Here is an 18,641-nt window from a genome sequence, read left to right as displayed (position 1 = left end):
AGATTTGGGGGCACTGGTAAAGAGAGATTGAAGAAACATCTGGGATGGTATTTAAGAAAAGTCTTCAGCTCATGATACACAGAAGTAAGTACTATTTTAATGTTAATATTTGCCTTCTCAATTAGAAAGAATAATATACATTTAATCTTAGTAACAGTTTTACTGAACAAAAATAGGTCATCTTTTAGTACCTTTTATTCTTCATCACTTGACTGGTAATATTATATAGCACAATCTTGATGAACATATAGTTTGGGAAAATTTAAAACTGTACACGTGACTAAGAAAATGTCCCCGAACTAAACAAGTAATGTTTTCATTACTCTTTAGGTTTGGTCAGTTCACCCTAGTTCATGGTATCAATAATTATTTCAGTCTCTGCTGCAATTAGTGCTAATTATAATATCTGAACTATAAAAATAAAAGACTTTATTATAGCAAAGTTCACAAATATTGTTTTAGTTCAGCTATCCACATTGTCCATCTAAAACATTAAATGTTTCCTTCACATACAACTGTTTTAGATGTGTAATAATTCAATATATTTTATGAAAAAGAATTGTATCTTAAACAGCACTGTGATGCTAAACATCTACACAAAGAATAATTTTTAAAAAGAGTTGGCAACCTAGTATTCTCAATATTCAGGTATTTGAGATTTTACACACACACACACACACACACATACACACACACACACACACACACACAAAGTCAAGATGAGTGATCAACTTAATTCCTTTTTTTGAGAATTTTGATATTAGATAGACAAAGTCAGCATTCATTTAAATTTAATATATTTTAGGAATTGGTTCCATTTACATAGTTGATGCATGTAAAATACAACACAAAGCCCAAAACAAATTCCTAACTTAGAAACAAGTACATAGCATTGGTTAGTATTGCAAAATAACCAGAGAGAAAAAAATGTTTTTTTCCAGTTTTACCTATATTAAAACAAGTTATTTATTATGCCTTTTCTCAATAAGAACCAATTTATATTCTGTGGTTTGTAAGTATAATCTTTTACTGCTTATCACTATCGGTACATAATAGAATTACACTATTTAGAGTCAGTATGTAGGCTATTTTGTATGAAGATGGGTGGGATTAAAATGTTAATTTCTCAAATACAAAATTGATTTGTGTAGCTTTTAATTAAAATAAATTATAAAAATGAACCCTCTCTTAGAAAAAAAAAAAGATCCATATAGCTATGCAAAATGTTTTAATCTTCCTGGTCTTATTTTTGGGCAATTAAAGAATTGAGAGAAATAAATGCATCTATTAAAGTACAGTCATAGATCATACAAAAAATAATCTCATACTTAACTATCAGTGAAACTCTCAGAATATTTCTTTAAAATATTTATAAAGATATCCTGCTACAATTTTGTTTGTTTTTGGACAAAGGATGTCATGAATATAGCATAGTAAACTGCAGGATGTATAATGTTAGACGTCTTAAAATAAACATACATGATACTGATTCCAAGCTCACTTGATCATGCCAACAATTAATAAAATCAAATACATTACACTGACACATACTAGAAAAGGAATTTAGAACACAGATAAAATAAAGAATTTTATAAATGAAGCTCAAGAAAACTTGATTACTATTAACACAAGTACTCATCTTTCAATATGTTATCTATCATAATAATTTCAGAAAGCATCACCCAGGTTCTGCTTTTTAAGAGTTCCAAAGACGCCTCAAACATGCTGAGTTAAAGTGAAATGGTGATTAATTTTCTATAGATTTTGTAGAGTTTATGAGAGAAGTTGAGGCCCAGGGCAAGTATGTGAAAATAAGCCTAAATTTAAACTAATAGCTCTTCTTTGCTTTCATAATTCTAGATGGCTAGGGTTCCTGGATACAATGGGAACATGACAAGGATAGGACTTGGGAGATTAGTAATATTCTGCCTTGTATAATGAAATTATATTTTTAGAGTTGGGAAGGAGTGAGGAGGAATTTCAGATTGAGATCTTTTATTTCATCTTGATCACTTCATCTGAAATCTCTATGGTCATCTATAAAACATCATCTTTCTTTCATAGGTTATATGAAAAACACAAATGCCCTTCAATTTATAAAAGGGTTACCTACAAATAAACCCATCAAAACTCTACCATAAACATGCTTAAACATGCTCAGAACACTTACATTGGCCTACAGCTGGGCAAAATCATCTAACACAAAGTCTATTTTACAATAAAGTGTTGAATATCTCACATACTGTATCTCTCTAGTCCAAGAAAAGATGAAAATCCAGAATTTAATATACAAGAAAATTGCAATCATTTCATATCACCATAATCTCAGAAAAATTATGAATTGAACCCTCTCAAGTTGGGGATCATCGTGCTGATAAATGACACTGAACTACTCTGAAAGTAGAATTGCTACATGAATATATCACAATTTTACCTTTACAGCTAACTATATATTCCAATTCTTCAGATCCTTATGTTTATTTGAATATGTCATTGTGATCAAAGTTATGCCATTGTATTTCAGAATTTGAGTTCATCTATTGATTACAGTTTCATTTAGTACCTCTTTATTAACTATCTTCTAGGAGCAACAGCTTCAAATGCATTAATTGTAGCTTGGCAAATCTATTCTGCATAACAATGGCTTCATATGCTTTATTCATTTACAAAAAAGGTCTAAGCAGCAAAAGTGAATATATGTGATGCAGACAACCTAACTGAATCAACTGACTTATTAATTTAAGTTTGCAAGTTGGATGCTCTATCAATCCTATCAATAAAATAATTATTCAAGTATCAATTCCTCTTGCTTGTATGTTATATTCAGATTATCCATGAGTGCATTCATTTGATCAGTGATATTCCTATATAAAACTCCAACTCAAATATTAACACAGTCACTGATTTGCTTCAATAATATATTGGTTTTGAAAAACTATGAATCTAAATTCAATACTTCTACCTGGCTATGTTATTTTCATCAAATACCTACTTTGAAATATATATTATCTACATGTCCATTTGTATTTTAGAACCCATCTCTTATCCCACATTCCCATACCCAACTTTATAACAAGAGTCATGCCAAGCATTTCAAGTTAGTTGATTTTTAAAGCTGAGTAATTTCAGTAGACACACAGAGAAGACGCGTCTATCGAATGCCATAAAATTTAATCAAATATATCAGAAATGTAGTCATTTATTCAAATATTTTGTCTATGTCATGCCAAACAAATTTATTAAATTCTGTTAACTGAATAAATTCTTTATAGAATTGTTACGGAGCTATTTAGACAAAATAATAATCATTACTACAAAATAACAAGAAGAGCAGTAAGCATTGTAAAATAAACAGGGATTTTAAATTGATACAAATTCCAGTTGCAAGGATGATTACTTCGATTGGCTAGTGTGGATCAAAACCTTATAAAAAGGCTGCGATTTAGACTCTAAGAATGCTGAGGACCCACACTATTTTATTGTCCTTCGGTTGATTTCAACAACTACCTCACAAAAGTACTAGTTATCCAAATGAACCAGGAGAATTAAGTGTTAGATGGCATTTGAGTTCAAAACAGACCAATCGATATGTTTATGACTGTGGATGTTAGCTTAAAATTAGATTATTGCTTAAGGATCATAATTGGTCTGAAACCATTTGGAAAATCTGTAGGTTACTTTATAAAGTTACATAAAATTGTGAAAAAGTTGCATGCTTTAGAAACAGTATTTCCATCAGGCCTGTGGTCTAAAAAGAGTATGAAGACAATAGCAAATAAATGCTTTTAACACAGTTTCTTGGTATTTACAGTATTTTTTCTTCTCTTGCTGCCATCCCTTCAAAGCTTGTCAGTTGTTTTTCCGGGACTTTTTTTACTTCACATTCAGAACAAGGAGGCATTTGCAATTTCTGTCAAACAATACAAAAAGAAAAGAGAATTATAAGAGTCAAAATGAAAATATTTTAAGGTTAAATCTAAAATCTTACAAAAACAGTAATAAAATAAATATATGCCTACCAACATCTTAATCAAAACTAAAGTCAGAGAAAATTGAAGCAAATGTAAAGATGCTAATTCTTCTACTTTATGAACGTGTATACAAATAATTGGCCTGCAATTGGAAAGATATACTTTAAACTATTTTCAGAAAGCTTTGGCCAAATCACTCAACTCTAATTAATCTAACCCCAAATTTGAGAAACATATTAAGTGAAATTAACTTTAAGAATTACAATAACATCATATTTTTGGCCAAACAGAAAACAATATGAACAAAAATTTAGAAAAAGTTCTTGACCCGTGTTTGTTGTTTTTGTTTTTCTGAAATATGTACTTCTCTCCACCTTTTCTGCTCCCTCAAATCTTCTTTAATCTCCTATATCATATAAAATACATCTATTTTATCTGTTTTTGTTTGTTTGTTTGTTTGCTGGAAGGTGGAGTGTTGGGGAAGAGAAAGATTCTCCTCACACTTCATCATCTGAGAACCTCACATAATCAAATCAAAAGCTTAGCAGAAGTCACAGTAGACACGGAAAAGTCCTGGAGCACCAGGTAAATGAACTATATTGTACCAGTCAATATTACATACTGCTCCAGCAAGAGCAAGAAAGAAAAGCTTTGAGTACAGTGGATCCAAGAAGTGTTTTCTAACATAATCAAAATGAAAAAAATAGACAAAATACCTGTGGGATAGGCTCTGATTCTGCAGTGGCATTACTTAGAGGATTCTCTTTGTGCTTCATGGAACAAGTTTTGCCCTCCTAAATAAGGAGCAGTGGAAAATAGGTCAATGAAGTTAAATTAAAGAAAGAAAGGGAATAAAAAGTCTCACTTGAATTCTTCCCATGGAGAAAGTTATATCACTTTGATACATACCGAAAAGGGGAGCAAGGGACAAAAATATCACCACATGAGCAGGTGACCAAGGAGAGATAAGCACTCATGGCTAATTTTGAGATCTCATTGGTGCTTATGGCAGTCTGTTACTACAAAGAAGTGCAATTCCAATGGAAAGTTATCTCCCAGTAAATGTTATAAAAGAAGTAAAAGATGATAAAATGACTTTACAGGGATGCATTTAGACTCTAAGATTTAAATCATTGATCTATATGCCTGCAGGAACATCAATATTGCAAGCCAGAAAGCAATTTAAATAATATGAGCATCAATTTGTCTCATAAAAAATTCTTCATATCTTAAATATTTCTGGAACTAAGATCCTAAATTTTACTCACCAGAAAAAACTTACTTATGAGCTTCATCAGTTGTGAGAATGAAGTACTGGCAGTGGAAAAAACATTCTATTTGGGCTTTATTTCTATTTTAACCAAGGTTAAAATATTGACTTTTTCCTTCCTTCCTTCCTTCCTCCCTACCTTCCTATCTCCCTCTTTTCCTTTATTTTCTTCTTGCCTTTTCCTCTTTCTTTCTTCTTTCTTTATTCTCCTTTTCTTCTTTTTATTATAAGCATAGTTTTAAATTAAAAGCAAATTATTTAGTGTAAGAATCTGCATGTTTGTCTGTATTTCCTGAAATCATTTCATGTATAAAACAGGGCCTACCAGTTAAGTAATCCATGACCATTGGATAATTCCGACATTTGAAAAGTCAGTTTCTTCCATGGAAGTCAACTAGGTGCTGACGATTTAAATTGACTTCAGACTCTCACATCCCCAAAATTTAGAGTAGATAATAACTAAAGAGGTGTGTGGGAGAGTAATTCAACTCCAATTCAGATTTTAAAGAATCATTATTTTTGCATGCTTCCTGTTTTGACACTGCATTGCTCTTTGGACACAAATCATGTCTTGTTACTCTCCCTTGCCTATGTGTATGCTATTCCACTTTCCTAAAAGCACGGAAGTCTTCCTTAGCTGCGAGAGTCTGAAAAACAGCTACTCCTTCCCTCCATGGCTCATCCTTTCCACCACTAGGTAAGCTCAGTCACAGTTCCTTGCTCTAAAACTGTTAGGCATATAACATTTTGCATTATTTTTACATGTACAATCATGCTTGACTCCTCATTTCCTTTAAGATAAGGGGTACATTTATCTCTTCTAGACCACAGGTAGATGTCTATCAGTTAGTAAGTGGTCAATAATATATAATCTCTAAATAAAAATTAAATGAATAAAAACAGTGATGGTGACAGCATTTCAAAACTTTGGGATTTTCATAAATGCCTTCTTTCTTTGTATGACCAGATTTGTCTATTTGATAGGAGCCCCAAAACGTTAATACGCAATTTATTCTTCTAAAGAAGTCGACAGTATAAAAAAATGAGATTGTAACTCTAAGACTAGAAACTAATGGCTGAAAACTTAACTACCTTTTTCTCAATATTTGTAAGCAAATGCATAAAAAAATCATCTACACTACCTAGGAGACAATACATATTTTTTCTTATTTTATGAGTTTCAGTTAGATCTGGAATCTCACATTTCCCTGAAAAAAATTTAATTACTCTGTTTTTGCTATACATAAACCAGCTGGCTTTTGTTTTTATTATACTTTCATTCAGACTTTGAAAATTTGACTAAGATATCTGTATAAAATGAAGCTCAAAATACATGCTCCATACAGAAAATAACTTGTATGCTGTAGGATTTTCCAAAATTCATTTGGGAAAAATAGAGTTCATAAGTCAAATTTGTTTGGGGGAAAATAACTCAACATTAAAATGTATTTACTGTACTTATTCTCAAAACTTTAAAGTATGCTATCTTGAAGTTTTGATCTGGAATGAACTGTTCATATTCTCACATGAGGTGACAATTAAAAAGTATACTCTAGGGTAATAATTCTGTCCTATAAATATGGGGCTTGCATATTTAACCAGCATGCCAGAGTATCAAATAACACATAAAATTTGATATCTACTTCTTTATAATGAACAAAAGTATTATAAATCTCTAAGAAGGAGATATAATATAAACATTTCCTAAATTTATTTGCCCTCAAAACTCCGTACGTGTAAAGCATCATTTGAGGTCATTGTCATGAGGAAGATAATAGAAGATTTGCTGTGGAGTGTGTTATTTCACTAATGCCAGTACAGCCAAGTATTTGAGAGAAGGCTTTGATCATCTGAACAATGAAAACTTATTACATTTCAACATTAAAGAAAATGTGATGTGGCTGGAAGACAGTTGAAACTTTTTCTGATACTTTGATCCTATAATGAACACTACCTTTAAATTACCCTTTTTGTACTTCATAGGCATTGTGGAAATTTCATCAGATGGGATTTACAAAATTCTTAGTGTTTCTCAGAGAGGCACCAGAGATAAGGCCACACAATTATACCTCACAGATACTGCACCTTAACAAGCATCTTACTAAACTTCTAGCTTTTGCTGAAACAGGCATTCATTTGGTAGGAATACAAAAGATAGGTTTCTTCATAGAGTTCTCTCACTCTTGCAAATAGGACTCAGATAATCAAAAGTTCCAGAGAACTGCAGATAGGAGGACAAAACAAATTTGATCAACTTTCCACACTGTAGTTTAATAGTAGTTCTACTTATTGATTAACAGTGCTCTGAATTAAAGTAGACTTTGAATAACATTTTAGCTCTGATGGTAATTCATTGGTAATCTTGATCAAATTATTTTTATATGGCCTTTAGTTTGTTTGACTTTAAAATGGGTCTACTTCTTCATGGAGTTAATTTGTGTGTAAAATTAGAAAACACACAAAAATATTCAGCATATATATTAGCAAATAGTAAGTATTCTTTTCAGTTTTTTCCTTCTAGTATTATTTTAGCTATTACTATTATTAATGGCTGCCAATCAACAATCTGATCAGTTGACACTGAGTTACAAAACTTTATGTTGCAAATGCAACAGTTATGCAATTTCTACAAAGAGAGAAAGAAGAGGAAAGGTGGAAAGAAGAGAAGAAAATGTAGAAAAAAGTGCTGGCTAGAGGGTATACAAAAACATTAATTTCTATTGCTATTCTTTTATCAGCAAAGACAAAAGCAATAACAATAATTACCTCAGCTAATGGTTTGGTTTGGGAAGAAAAAAAAACTTGAAAAACAGGTGTTTCAAGGTTATGTAAAGTTAGGTTTTTATATTTGAAGATTTAGCCAATAAAACATAGGTTTGGGGTTAGAGTGGGAATCACTTAATAATGAATTAAGCCAACAGGTCTACTTCAAAGGAAGCTACCTTGGAAAAAACATGTGATTCTTAAAACCCAATCGCTTTGTTTAAAAGGCCATGTTGTAAGGTAAGAGGTGGGGTCACTGAGGATAAAAATAGTTACTTGCAGCTATAGCTAGAAAGTAGATATAATTTTTTAGAAAAACTACTGGAAAGCTCCTGCAAAGGGTTTTTGTTTTTTTGCTTCATGGCCACACAAGTTAAATCTAGAGAATCTAATGAGTTACCTTGATAATTCTTAAACTGTCTGAACAAGAGTCAATTTGAGCTTCAAAAATCACTTTATGCTTTAATCATTCATTCCACAAACAATTATTGAGTTTCTGTTATGAGGCAGGCACTGACTGACTGAAAATGGAACACTGAAAAAGGGCAAAGTCTTTGCTCTTGATGGAGGCTACATGCTAGTGGAGAAAGCAGACATAAATCCCTAAATGAGAACATATAACAGAGAGTACCATAAAGGAAAAGTGTCATGATGGGAAGTACCTTCAGGTCACATCCAGTGGCGTTCTCAGTGAGATGAGAGCATGGCTTTTGAGTCAGGTATATCTATATTTAAGTCTCAGTTCTTTCACTTTTACTCTTCACCTATCAGAAGCCTCATAACATTCTTGGGCCTGAATTTCACCATCAAAAATGCGGATATTAATATCTATCCTAATCTCTGTAAGTATTAAAACACAAATTCAAACTGCTTAGTGTATTTGTGTGAAAAATTTTAGATACACAAGTAGCATTTGTATAATTACTTCAGGAGACTAAAACCAGTTACTCTATTTTCTTTCAATTGTTTTTAACTTTATATGCTTTGTCATGATGTGTGCCCTAAAATGTACAATATATATCTGAAATAAATTAAGAATGATAGTTCTGTTTCAATTTATTTGCTGTTGGCATATTTACTTAGAACTGTGTTAAGTAATATAAAGGTACAAAAGAGGTAAGTGTATTTTCTTATAGAGTTTTCATGAAGTACATAGGCCATTCCTTAGTGGAATCATAATTTTAAAAAGATTGCATAACATGATCGTTGTTCATTGTGCTGAAAGTAAGATACACTCATCTGCTTTGTGTAAATGACTTGCTGTCTGTCTGCATGACTATGGCTCTCTTCATGAGTGAAATCTGTAGGCCCCAATGCAAGGAAAACTGAAAGGTCAAGGCTAAAGGTGACTAAAGGGAAGGAAAGTCTTCCAGGGCATAAATTGAAGGGTAGTAAAGGAAATTTGTTTTGTTTTAGTTTTGTCAGGCACTTTATAATTTTTCCTTTCAATAACACACACACACACACACACACACACAATGTCATTATCATCAAAATAATCTAGGAATTTATTATATGTCTGAAAATCATTATCTTTAAATTTATTAAGTTATGCTTAAAAAACACAATTATTTAAAAACACTTATCTTAATACAGTAAAAATGCTTGTTAAAGATCTACCTAGGATATTTTGCCAGGTGGAAGTCTAAGATAGTTCCCGTTTCTCACCCCCTGGTGTGCAAACCTTACTTAACATCCTCCCTTTAATGGAGGCTCACAGACAGAACCTATAGAATGTAACTCCCACATTTGACATAACTAAAATAATACATCTGAGTGGGTGTGATATAGTAGTTGAGTCCTTAAAAGGGTTGGACCTTGCTGAAGACAGAGAGATTATCATCATGAGAGGCCTAATAAGAAAGGCACAGGGAAGGACCTGTCAGAGCCCTATAGGAATTGAAAGTAGTACCACTCCAACAGCTAGCAGGACAAAGAAGATCTCAGCTGTGTGACCACAAACAAATTAATTTTATCAACACTTGAATGAGTCTGAAAGCTAATTTTTTTTTCTAGTCAAGATTCTAGATGAGGGTGCTACTACTCAAACTCTAATTCCAGTTTTGTGAAATCATGAGCAAAGGACATGGTTAAAACATTTCAGATTCTGATCCACAGAAAATGTGACATAATACATTTGTATTTTTTAAGACTAGTAAGCTCATGAAAATTTGTAATTTGTAATTGCAACCTAATATAGATATTATAGGAGATGACTATACATCTTATCATGTGAGCCTAATGTATCTTATTACTGTGCTGCTCTACCTTTGCTTTGATAATTTAACTCTGTTTAATGTACTGGCTCAACACCTTTTGAAGGCGGAGAGTGGATAATTTGTATATAACACAGTTTGGGTGGTGGATGATATGTAAATAATAGTGTGAACACAATATATAGATGCTTTTTTAAAGTGGAAGAATAGCAGACAATTCTTTTTCCCATTTATCTTTTTCCTTGACTTCTTTTTTGCACCTAATACTGCTGGCTCTTTGATGCTTGCATGGTACTTTATCATCCAATCTCATTATTTCTCATTCATCTTATTCCCAAATCAGTAGGCTCCGATGTGGATGCATACAACCTGATGAGTATGCAAAACGTATTACTGGGATAAAAGGAAGACAACAATGAAAAACGTTAATGCTCATATATTTACCTAAATATATAAAAATAGTTTTATTTCTATAATTAACACGAGTACTAACACTATTGCTCTCATTCAGAAGGCCACACATCAAGAAACATACTTGATGTCTCTCATGGAAGCTCGTAAGGCAGGAGAGTTTATAAGAGATCCTATCTCCCTTACTCACTTTGATTGTTTGAGACATATTGCAATTTACCTATGCCTGAATAAAACAATAACAATTAATATCACTTGATGTTAACTAAATACTAAAAATTACATGTGTCTTTTTAAAGTTTTCCTCAAAGAAACCATGAGTTGAAGAAAATAGTTAAAGTACAGGTGGGCACTATGCTTCATGTCTTTTATCTCAGCACTTTCAGAAGCTGAGGTAGGAGGTTTGCTTGAGCCTAGAAGTTTAAGCCTTGAGTGAGCCATGATCTTACCGCTGCACCCCAGCCTGTGTGACACCGTGAGATCCTATCTCTAAAAAATAATTTTAAAAAATAAATAAAATAAAAATATTAGTAATAAAACTGAACTGATTACTAACATTTTATTTTGCTCCTAGTTATGATTTTTAAACAACTACAAACAATGGTAAAACAAGATGATATTAAATGTCAAGAAAATGGATTGAAACTATTGAAAATTAAAATACAAATGTGTATTCTGTCAGTTTTTATTTTCCCTTTGCCCATGTTTTTCAGAATAATTTTCTGCTATTTTAATGCATATAATATGTTAGTTTTTGTATTTGTGTATACACATACACACAAACTCAGTATATTACATATACTGGGATCATGTGCTCAAATAACAAATACCATTATTATTTTCAGGTGTATTTGTAAATGAGATATATAAAATTGAAAATAAAGAAATATGGATATTTATTAACTTATTTGCATACTACTGATTATTAGGTATCTGCTATATAACAGATGCTGAAATGGATTTTAATGTATGTTTCATCTGATTTAGTCTTCATGACAACACTAAAACTTTTTTTCTGTGTTTACACATGGGTAAGATGAGATCAACAAATCTATGGAACATTTTCAAGGTCATAAAATTATTGCTGTTGCATTTAAAGTTTCTCTTGCTGTACATTTGTGATCTTCCACATTCTCTCTCACACTATTGTTTAGCTATATAATGTCTTTGATTCTGACAGACATATCACATTTTTCAGTCTTAGTTAACAATGTAATTTTTGACAAATTTAAAAAAAAGTTTCCCATAGTATACTTCTGAACTGTTTTTACCAAGCTTTCTAAATAAATAGTTGGTACATGTTGGGGCCTGATGAGTCAGTGAAATGCATGTGATCCAGAAAAGAAGAAACGGTAACTCTTGGTTCATTATGGTAACTATGCATTTCTTCACAAGGGGGAGACTGAAGCCTGATGATGGCTAGAGATTTTTGAGGCAGTCATGGGAACAAAGAAGTAAAAGTAGACATATGGTGAGTTGGGGGATGCACCAGATATAATAGTCGTAAAATTATCTGAGAGGGGAGATATTGAAAGTTGAGCAGAAGAGGGGTGGTTCAAGAACTCATAGGCCAGGTAAGGATGTTTATACTCAAACTAGTAGTCACCAAGAGACAATTATATGCTGCAATAACTTCCTACCTTGAAAAGAATATATGATTTTTCTATGTTAGAATCTGATGAGATTTATGAATGAGTCTCTGTAGTGATCATCCCATGTAATGCTTTCTTAGACATGCCATTAAATGATCCTCTTCTTTCAGTGGAAGGTTTGTAATCTATGTCATTTTTACAAGCATCCCTCTCTTACTTTCAGAATTTGTCAAGCAGCAACATTTTCTTTCTCTTTCCTGGCTGAAAAGAGGTTGAAACCTGGGTGTGTCAGAAGTTAGATGTCAGTCAGAAGTTTGGTTTTAATAATTTTAATATCTGGAGTTAAAATTTCATAGCTTAATATCATGAGGCCATTAGTAAGTTAAATTACAGCACTGAAAAAAAACAACATAAAAGTTCATTTTTAAAGGACTCATAGTCTCTCTGTGCCTGAAACTTATACCATATATATTATCAGAACATGATTAACTTCCCATCCCAATCAAGGTATCTTATTAATTTTTCACTTTAATAATAATATATCTCAACCAGGGGCAGACAGTCTTGAAAGTGCTATTTTTACATACATTCATCAGAACCTAAGAAAAACAAGAGCTATACCTTTTGTAGTTTTAATTGCTACGTATAGATTCAGCATCTCATAACCCAGAGGACTCTTAGGATTATCTTATCTCAGCTTTAAAAATGAAAGTCGCAGATGGCAGCAGTAGTCTTTCTGTGAGTAGGTTTGTAAGTCATTTTTTAAAAAATAAAAACAATTCAGCATGGTAGGTTATGCACTTTCTTTATCTATCATCAGAGATCACGGGATTTACCTCTCTACTCTTTCCTAAATTGCATTAAACTCTCCAGCTCTCTCTAAACTCATCTTTCTCCAAGCCATAAAGAATTCAGTCTCCAGAAATATCTCCCTAAACGGATTTATCATGTTAACAAGCTGCATAAAAATCAATCAAGTAAAAAAAGGACAGATACTCCTCTGCACACACATATGTGACTTTCCACTGCACATCAAGTTCAGGCATACGTAAATAGCACGTAAGATCTTTCATAATAGGGCTCCACTTAGATAGAACCTCTCTGCCTTCCCTCCCAACCCACAATGACTATAATGGCTACAGGATTTTACTTGTCCTTCTTCACACTTGATGAGTAAATTCATATCTTCAAATCTTTGCTTGGGCTTCATTATGCCCCAGATGATCATAATGCAATACCTGTGTTGTAAACTCCCAACTATTATTTAATGAGCAGTTCAAATTATAAATCCCTGAGGATCATAAATCTGGTAGTGTTAAAAAGCTCCATTTATTCTATCTGTCCTTCCAACTCCCATGCCTCCCTTTTCCTCCCGTCTGAGAACATCATGGGGCAATGCCAAGAGCAAATTAAAATGTGTCTTACCCTCAGCTAGCCCTTCAGTTGTACATAACTAACAGAAAGAGTGGGAAAATCATCCAGTCACAATAAAAAAATCAAAGAAAATTCTCAGAGAAGACAAAATGGCACTCGTGTTCTAAAACGTTCAGAACTAGCTTCCCTAGACATTCTTCTTTCAATAAATGCTCATTTAGAAAACTGGGAAGCATTTGTGGTTAGTATAAAGAGCAGGTCCCGCCAAACTTTCATCGCTGTTCCTTTCACTGTTTGTGCCAGGGATGATAAGTGAAGAGACAGGCAGAGAAGATGTAGGAGATAGATGAAATGAGGAGGCTGGAGACTGTTTTCTTAAACAAGTGAGATGTGATACAAGAACATGGTCTTCAGACTCACCTTGACAAACCACAGTAAAGGCGCCCAAGATAAATGACTAGGTACTAAAATAATTAATCTTTGCTGACACCTACTCAGACTTACAGATTATCTTTTTACTATGACTGTTACATACACACAAAAACAGAACTTTTGTCATACTGATATATTATTTTCCTAGTGGCACAGTACTACCTTGAGTAATTATTAAAACTTTATTCTTTTCTGTTCTTTTATTTTTCTATTACAACCTGAAATAAAACTGTAGCTCTTGGAAAGAGACAAAAAGTACTGTTTCACATAACATATTCTATGACTAATCACAATAAGGTAATGGCTAAATCCTATGGATAAGGAGTCTGTGTAGTCAATGTTTAAATTTTTAAATGTTATTTTCTAGACTGGTGGCCTTGAATAATTACTAATTACTCAATTTTTCTCAACTCAATTTCTATATGTTTAAATGGGGAGAATTGTTTCTTATAAATGTTTACAGAGAAAAAATAAGACATTATTTAAAGTGCTTCTCTCAGGGCCTCCCAGACAACTGAGATCTCAATATGTTGTATATTGTACTAGTGATGATAATGATGAACATAAAACTGAGTGTTGTAGGCAATTTTGACAACAGCAGGTAATGTTAATAAGGTCCTTTCCCTCAGCCTTTAACAAATATGTACTAAGTCATAACTGTGTGCCTGGTGTGCTTTGGACCCAAGGTACAGAGTGGCAAGAAACCCACACAAAGTGTATGACCAAACCACCATTTACTACCAAAAAAACCAACCAACAAACAAACAAAAAACACTGGGTTCATTTAAGCAGCTTTGCCATATTTTAACGTGCATATTTTAATCTTAAATATTTAAGAAATAATTCAGTGAGAGCATTATGTTTTGCAGGAAGTCAGAACATGTTTCTCGTTCTTACTATCCTTGTCAATTTTATTTCCAAACAGAGCATTTATTTGAATTATTTGAATAATTAATCCAAAATTTAAAACAAAATGAATTGAAAAAAAGCATACTACTCAGTAGTATTCATTATGGTGATTTGGATAAGAGAAACAAAAATGAAAATAAAGAAATAAAGGAATGGGTGAACATAAGTAGTACAGTTAATTAATTAATGATAAAATAATAAGATAAAATACTTAACAGTCATGGAGACGATACTTTTAGAATATTAATATAAAAAATACTTAATCTGAAAGTATACAAAACAAAATCATATATATATAATATTACAATACTGCAAAGAAGAGAAAATCGACAGAAATAAAATGTATTAAACTCTTAATATTGTCAAAACTCTTAAAATGTCAAAATACAATGATAAAGATGGGGAGAGAAACTGACAATTTCATTGGTGTGCTTTGAGATTTGTGTTGATTTCAAAATAGCACATCACACCTACCTATCTATCTGCCAGTTCATCTTTGTAACTCTCTGTTTTTGTCTTTGACATCTGTATATGAATTCTTCCTCCTTTCTTTTTCTCTTTCTCATTCTTTTCCTTTTGATCTTTCCCCCTCTTTCCTGCGCCATCTCTTTCTTCCCCCTCCTTTTATTTTTCTTGTTCTTCCTTTCTTTTCTTTTTCCTCCTTTTGTCTTCCTTCTTCTCTTTTCTTAGAGACATCGCTGATCTTTCACATTCCACTAACATATTGTCATTTATACAAGAACTGCTTATCTGTGTATAGTTGGCCTACAGGGCAATATCCATGTATATAGAAATAAGCAGAAATTGGAAAAGTTCCTGGAAACTTAAGCTCTTCTTTCCTTATCAATTTAAAATTCAACCTATTTTTCTTGAACTAATGGAAAAGTTCAGATGCCATTTCTCCTCTTGCATATATAATTAAGCAATCTAAATTAAATTGAGGAAGAAGGGAGAGAGATGTAATGAGTTTTAGGGAATGATGGATTAATTTTACAAAGGAATTATTTTCTGTCTTAAAAGAAACATAAACATTTAATCAATAATTTTATGAATTACATAAAACAGTACATCCAAAGGGTAGCACAGGTCTTCAAAACACTTTCATCACCTCAATTAAGTAAAATTCAACCTGATTAGTAAAGTACCCAGATCTAGAAAGTTAAGTAATAAAATACACAGATTAATCAGGAAAGCATGCACAAATTCTGCCGCTTCGATATGCAGCTTGCCCACTCAATTATATGGGAGACCTAGGGAGCAGCACAGCTGGGTCTGGAAATTATGAAGTGGGATGATTCATGAACTCATCTATGTTAAAATGATTAAGTACTCTTCCTCAGATATACATCTTCACCTACACTACTGGAATAACCAGTTTGTTTATGTAATTTCTGGCAATGAACTGCCATCTAACAAAATGTTATATTATGACCACAAAACAATCAAGGTCACAACAAAACTATGTAATTGAGACAAACCCTACTAATTGCTTTTCTCTGTGAATAAAAGCAACACACAAACACAACATAGTAGAGAAGACTCTAATACTGGTACGTTCTCAGTAATTATCAAGAGTCCCATTGTAATGCGTGAGGAAGATAAGAAACTTTGAGGTCATGCACAAATGAATTTGCATCCCTACCCTTAGTGATAATGTGGGTAACTTAATGAACATCAAAGTTCCTGGAATTTAGTATTTTATGGCAGAATAAAACTAGACACTATTGACTAACATTGGGATGATCAAAGTTAAATTTTGACATTAGAACCAAAAAACCCAACAAATAAAACAGACTGCAATCTTTCAGCAATATATTTTTTTTTTAAATGTTTTTTTGAAAATTATATAAGGAATGACAAAAGATTGTCCTGAATGAGAAAGAGAGAAAGAAGGGAGGGGATAGAAATGAAGCAAGACAAGGAGGAAAAACATTAATGGAAAGTTCACTATTATGTTATTTGGTCTTTATTCCATGTCAAATTACTACATCTTTGTCCTTTTGAACTTCATCACTTGCCAGCACTTGCCCGTGGAAACTTGTTTGGGAAATACCAATTTAACCTCACTTCCACTAATTTGTAAGATGGTGATAATAATGTTTACATTAAAAATGTTGACATCACAATGAAATGAGATATCAAGGGTATCACAGCAGTGTAAATAAAGAAGTTTCTTTATTTCTCATGGTTCTAGAGGGTAGTGTGTCCTTGTTCAAAGAACTGGCATATTTCGTGTCTGGGAAGGCTTACTTCCTCGTAGATAGTCATTTCTTCATTGAAACTTCTTATGGTGGAAGGGGTAAGATAATCTCTTTCGGGTCTCCTTTATAAGTGCATTAATACCATTTATGAGGGATTCCAGATGAGCATGTTGTTTTGATCTGAAGATTTGTTTCTTCCCAAATTTTATATGTTGAAATCCTCACCCAGGAGGTGATGGTGTATGGAGGTGTGGCCCTGGGGAGGTGATTATGTTACTAGGGCAGAACCCTTGCGAATGGTATTAAAGCACTTATAAAGGAAGCCCCAGAGAGATTATCTTACCCCTTCCACAACATGAAGTTACAGTGAGAAATGGCTATCTATGAGGAAGTGAGGAGGGTTCCCAGTCACCAAATCTGCAAATGCTTTAAACAAGGACTTTTTTCTTTCTTTCTTTTTTTTTTTTTTTTTTTTGTTAAAAACTCATTTTGTCACCCAGGCTGGATGCAGTGGCACACTCAGTCACTGCTGCCTCAACCTGCTGGACTTAGGCGAAACTTCCACCTCAGTCTTTCAAGAAGTTGGAACTACAGGCATATGCTAGCACACCTGGCTAATTTTTTGATTTATTGCAGAGACGAGGGCTTACTAAATTGCCCAGGCTGGTCTCGACCCCCTGAGCTCAGGCAATCATCTCACCTCTGCCTCCCAAAGTGCTGGGATTAAGGCATGAGTCACCAGTACATGTCTTTTCTTTCTTTATTTTATTTTTTTTTCTTTTTGAATTGGAGTCTTACTCTTTTGCCCAGGCTAGAGTGCCTTTCAAGTAACCTAAACTACAGACACACGCTACCATGTCCAGTTAATTTTTAAATTTTATTTTATTGTAGAGATGAGGTCTCACCAAGTTACCTGGGCTGGTCTCAAACCCGCGGGCTCAGGCAATCCACCCACCTCAGTCTCTGAAAATAGTGAGATTACAGGTTAAGCCACAGAGCCCAGACTAAACAAGGACTTTTACATGTCTAGAACTATGAAAATAAATTTATACTGCTTATAAATCATCCAGTTTATGGTATTTTGTTATAGCAGCTCAAATGAACCAGACAAATTATTTTACCCTTGTCAACTGTATGAACTTGGGGTAATGTGGGTGATACATTTATTTCAAATTGATGAGGTTCCACTTTTTTATCTATAAACTAGGCAAAACAATACCTACCTCAATTGAATGGAGTAGATTAACTATTTTAAAACCTAGAAAATTTCCTAGCTGAGTATCTTGCATATATTAGATGCTCATTTTGTTTATATATATTTAGCTCCATCCTTAGCTGTCCTTTCCATCAATCAAATTTTTTTAGTTTAGTTTAGTTTGCTTTTATCAATATTTTTTATTTTGATATTGCGGGGTACAGTTAAGGGTTTCGTGCAGACACCTTTGTTGATATGGGGTGTCTCCCCATCCCCAGACAGATATTGACTACCATTAATCCCACCT

At 33.0% G+C, this 18,641-nt stretch overlaps 1 protein-coding gene across 2 annotated transcripts in view; it reads right to left on the bottom strand.

Annotated features, from left to right (window-relative positions):
• Positions 1-3,152: 3,152 nt before the first annotated feature.
• The window catches only part of LUZP2 (leucine zipper protein 2), a 323,334-nt gene continuing 307,845 nt past the window's right edge, over positions 3,153-18,641 (bottom strand). Inside the window, exons 10-11 of one of the 2 annotated variants that reach the window (XM_008059417.1) lie at positions 4,688-4,765; positions 3,153-3,910 (exon numbers count right to left, since the gene is read on the bottom strand). In XM_008059417.1, coding sequence (XP_008057608.1) covers positions 3,806-3,910; positions 4,688-4,765 — 183 coding nt within the window. In that variant the 3' untranslated portion in view covers positions 3,153-3,805. The remainder of the gene's footprint in view (positions 3,911-4,687; positions 4,766-18,641) is intronic. The other variant, XM_008059418.1, reaches the window with a different exon arrangement.

Source organism: Carlito syrichta, unplaced genomic scaffold (genome assembly GCF_000164805.1).
Source record: "Carlito syrichta isolate Samal-C Ts95f unplaced genomic scaffold, Tarsius_syrichta-2.0.1 Scaffold304030, whole genome shotgun sequence".
NCBI lineage: Eukaryota > Metazoa > Chordata > Mammalia > Primates > Tarsiidae > Carlito > Carlito syrichta.
Note: the sequence above shows the minus strand (reverse complement) of the source record. Positions and strands in the feature narration are given on the sequence as shown.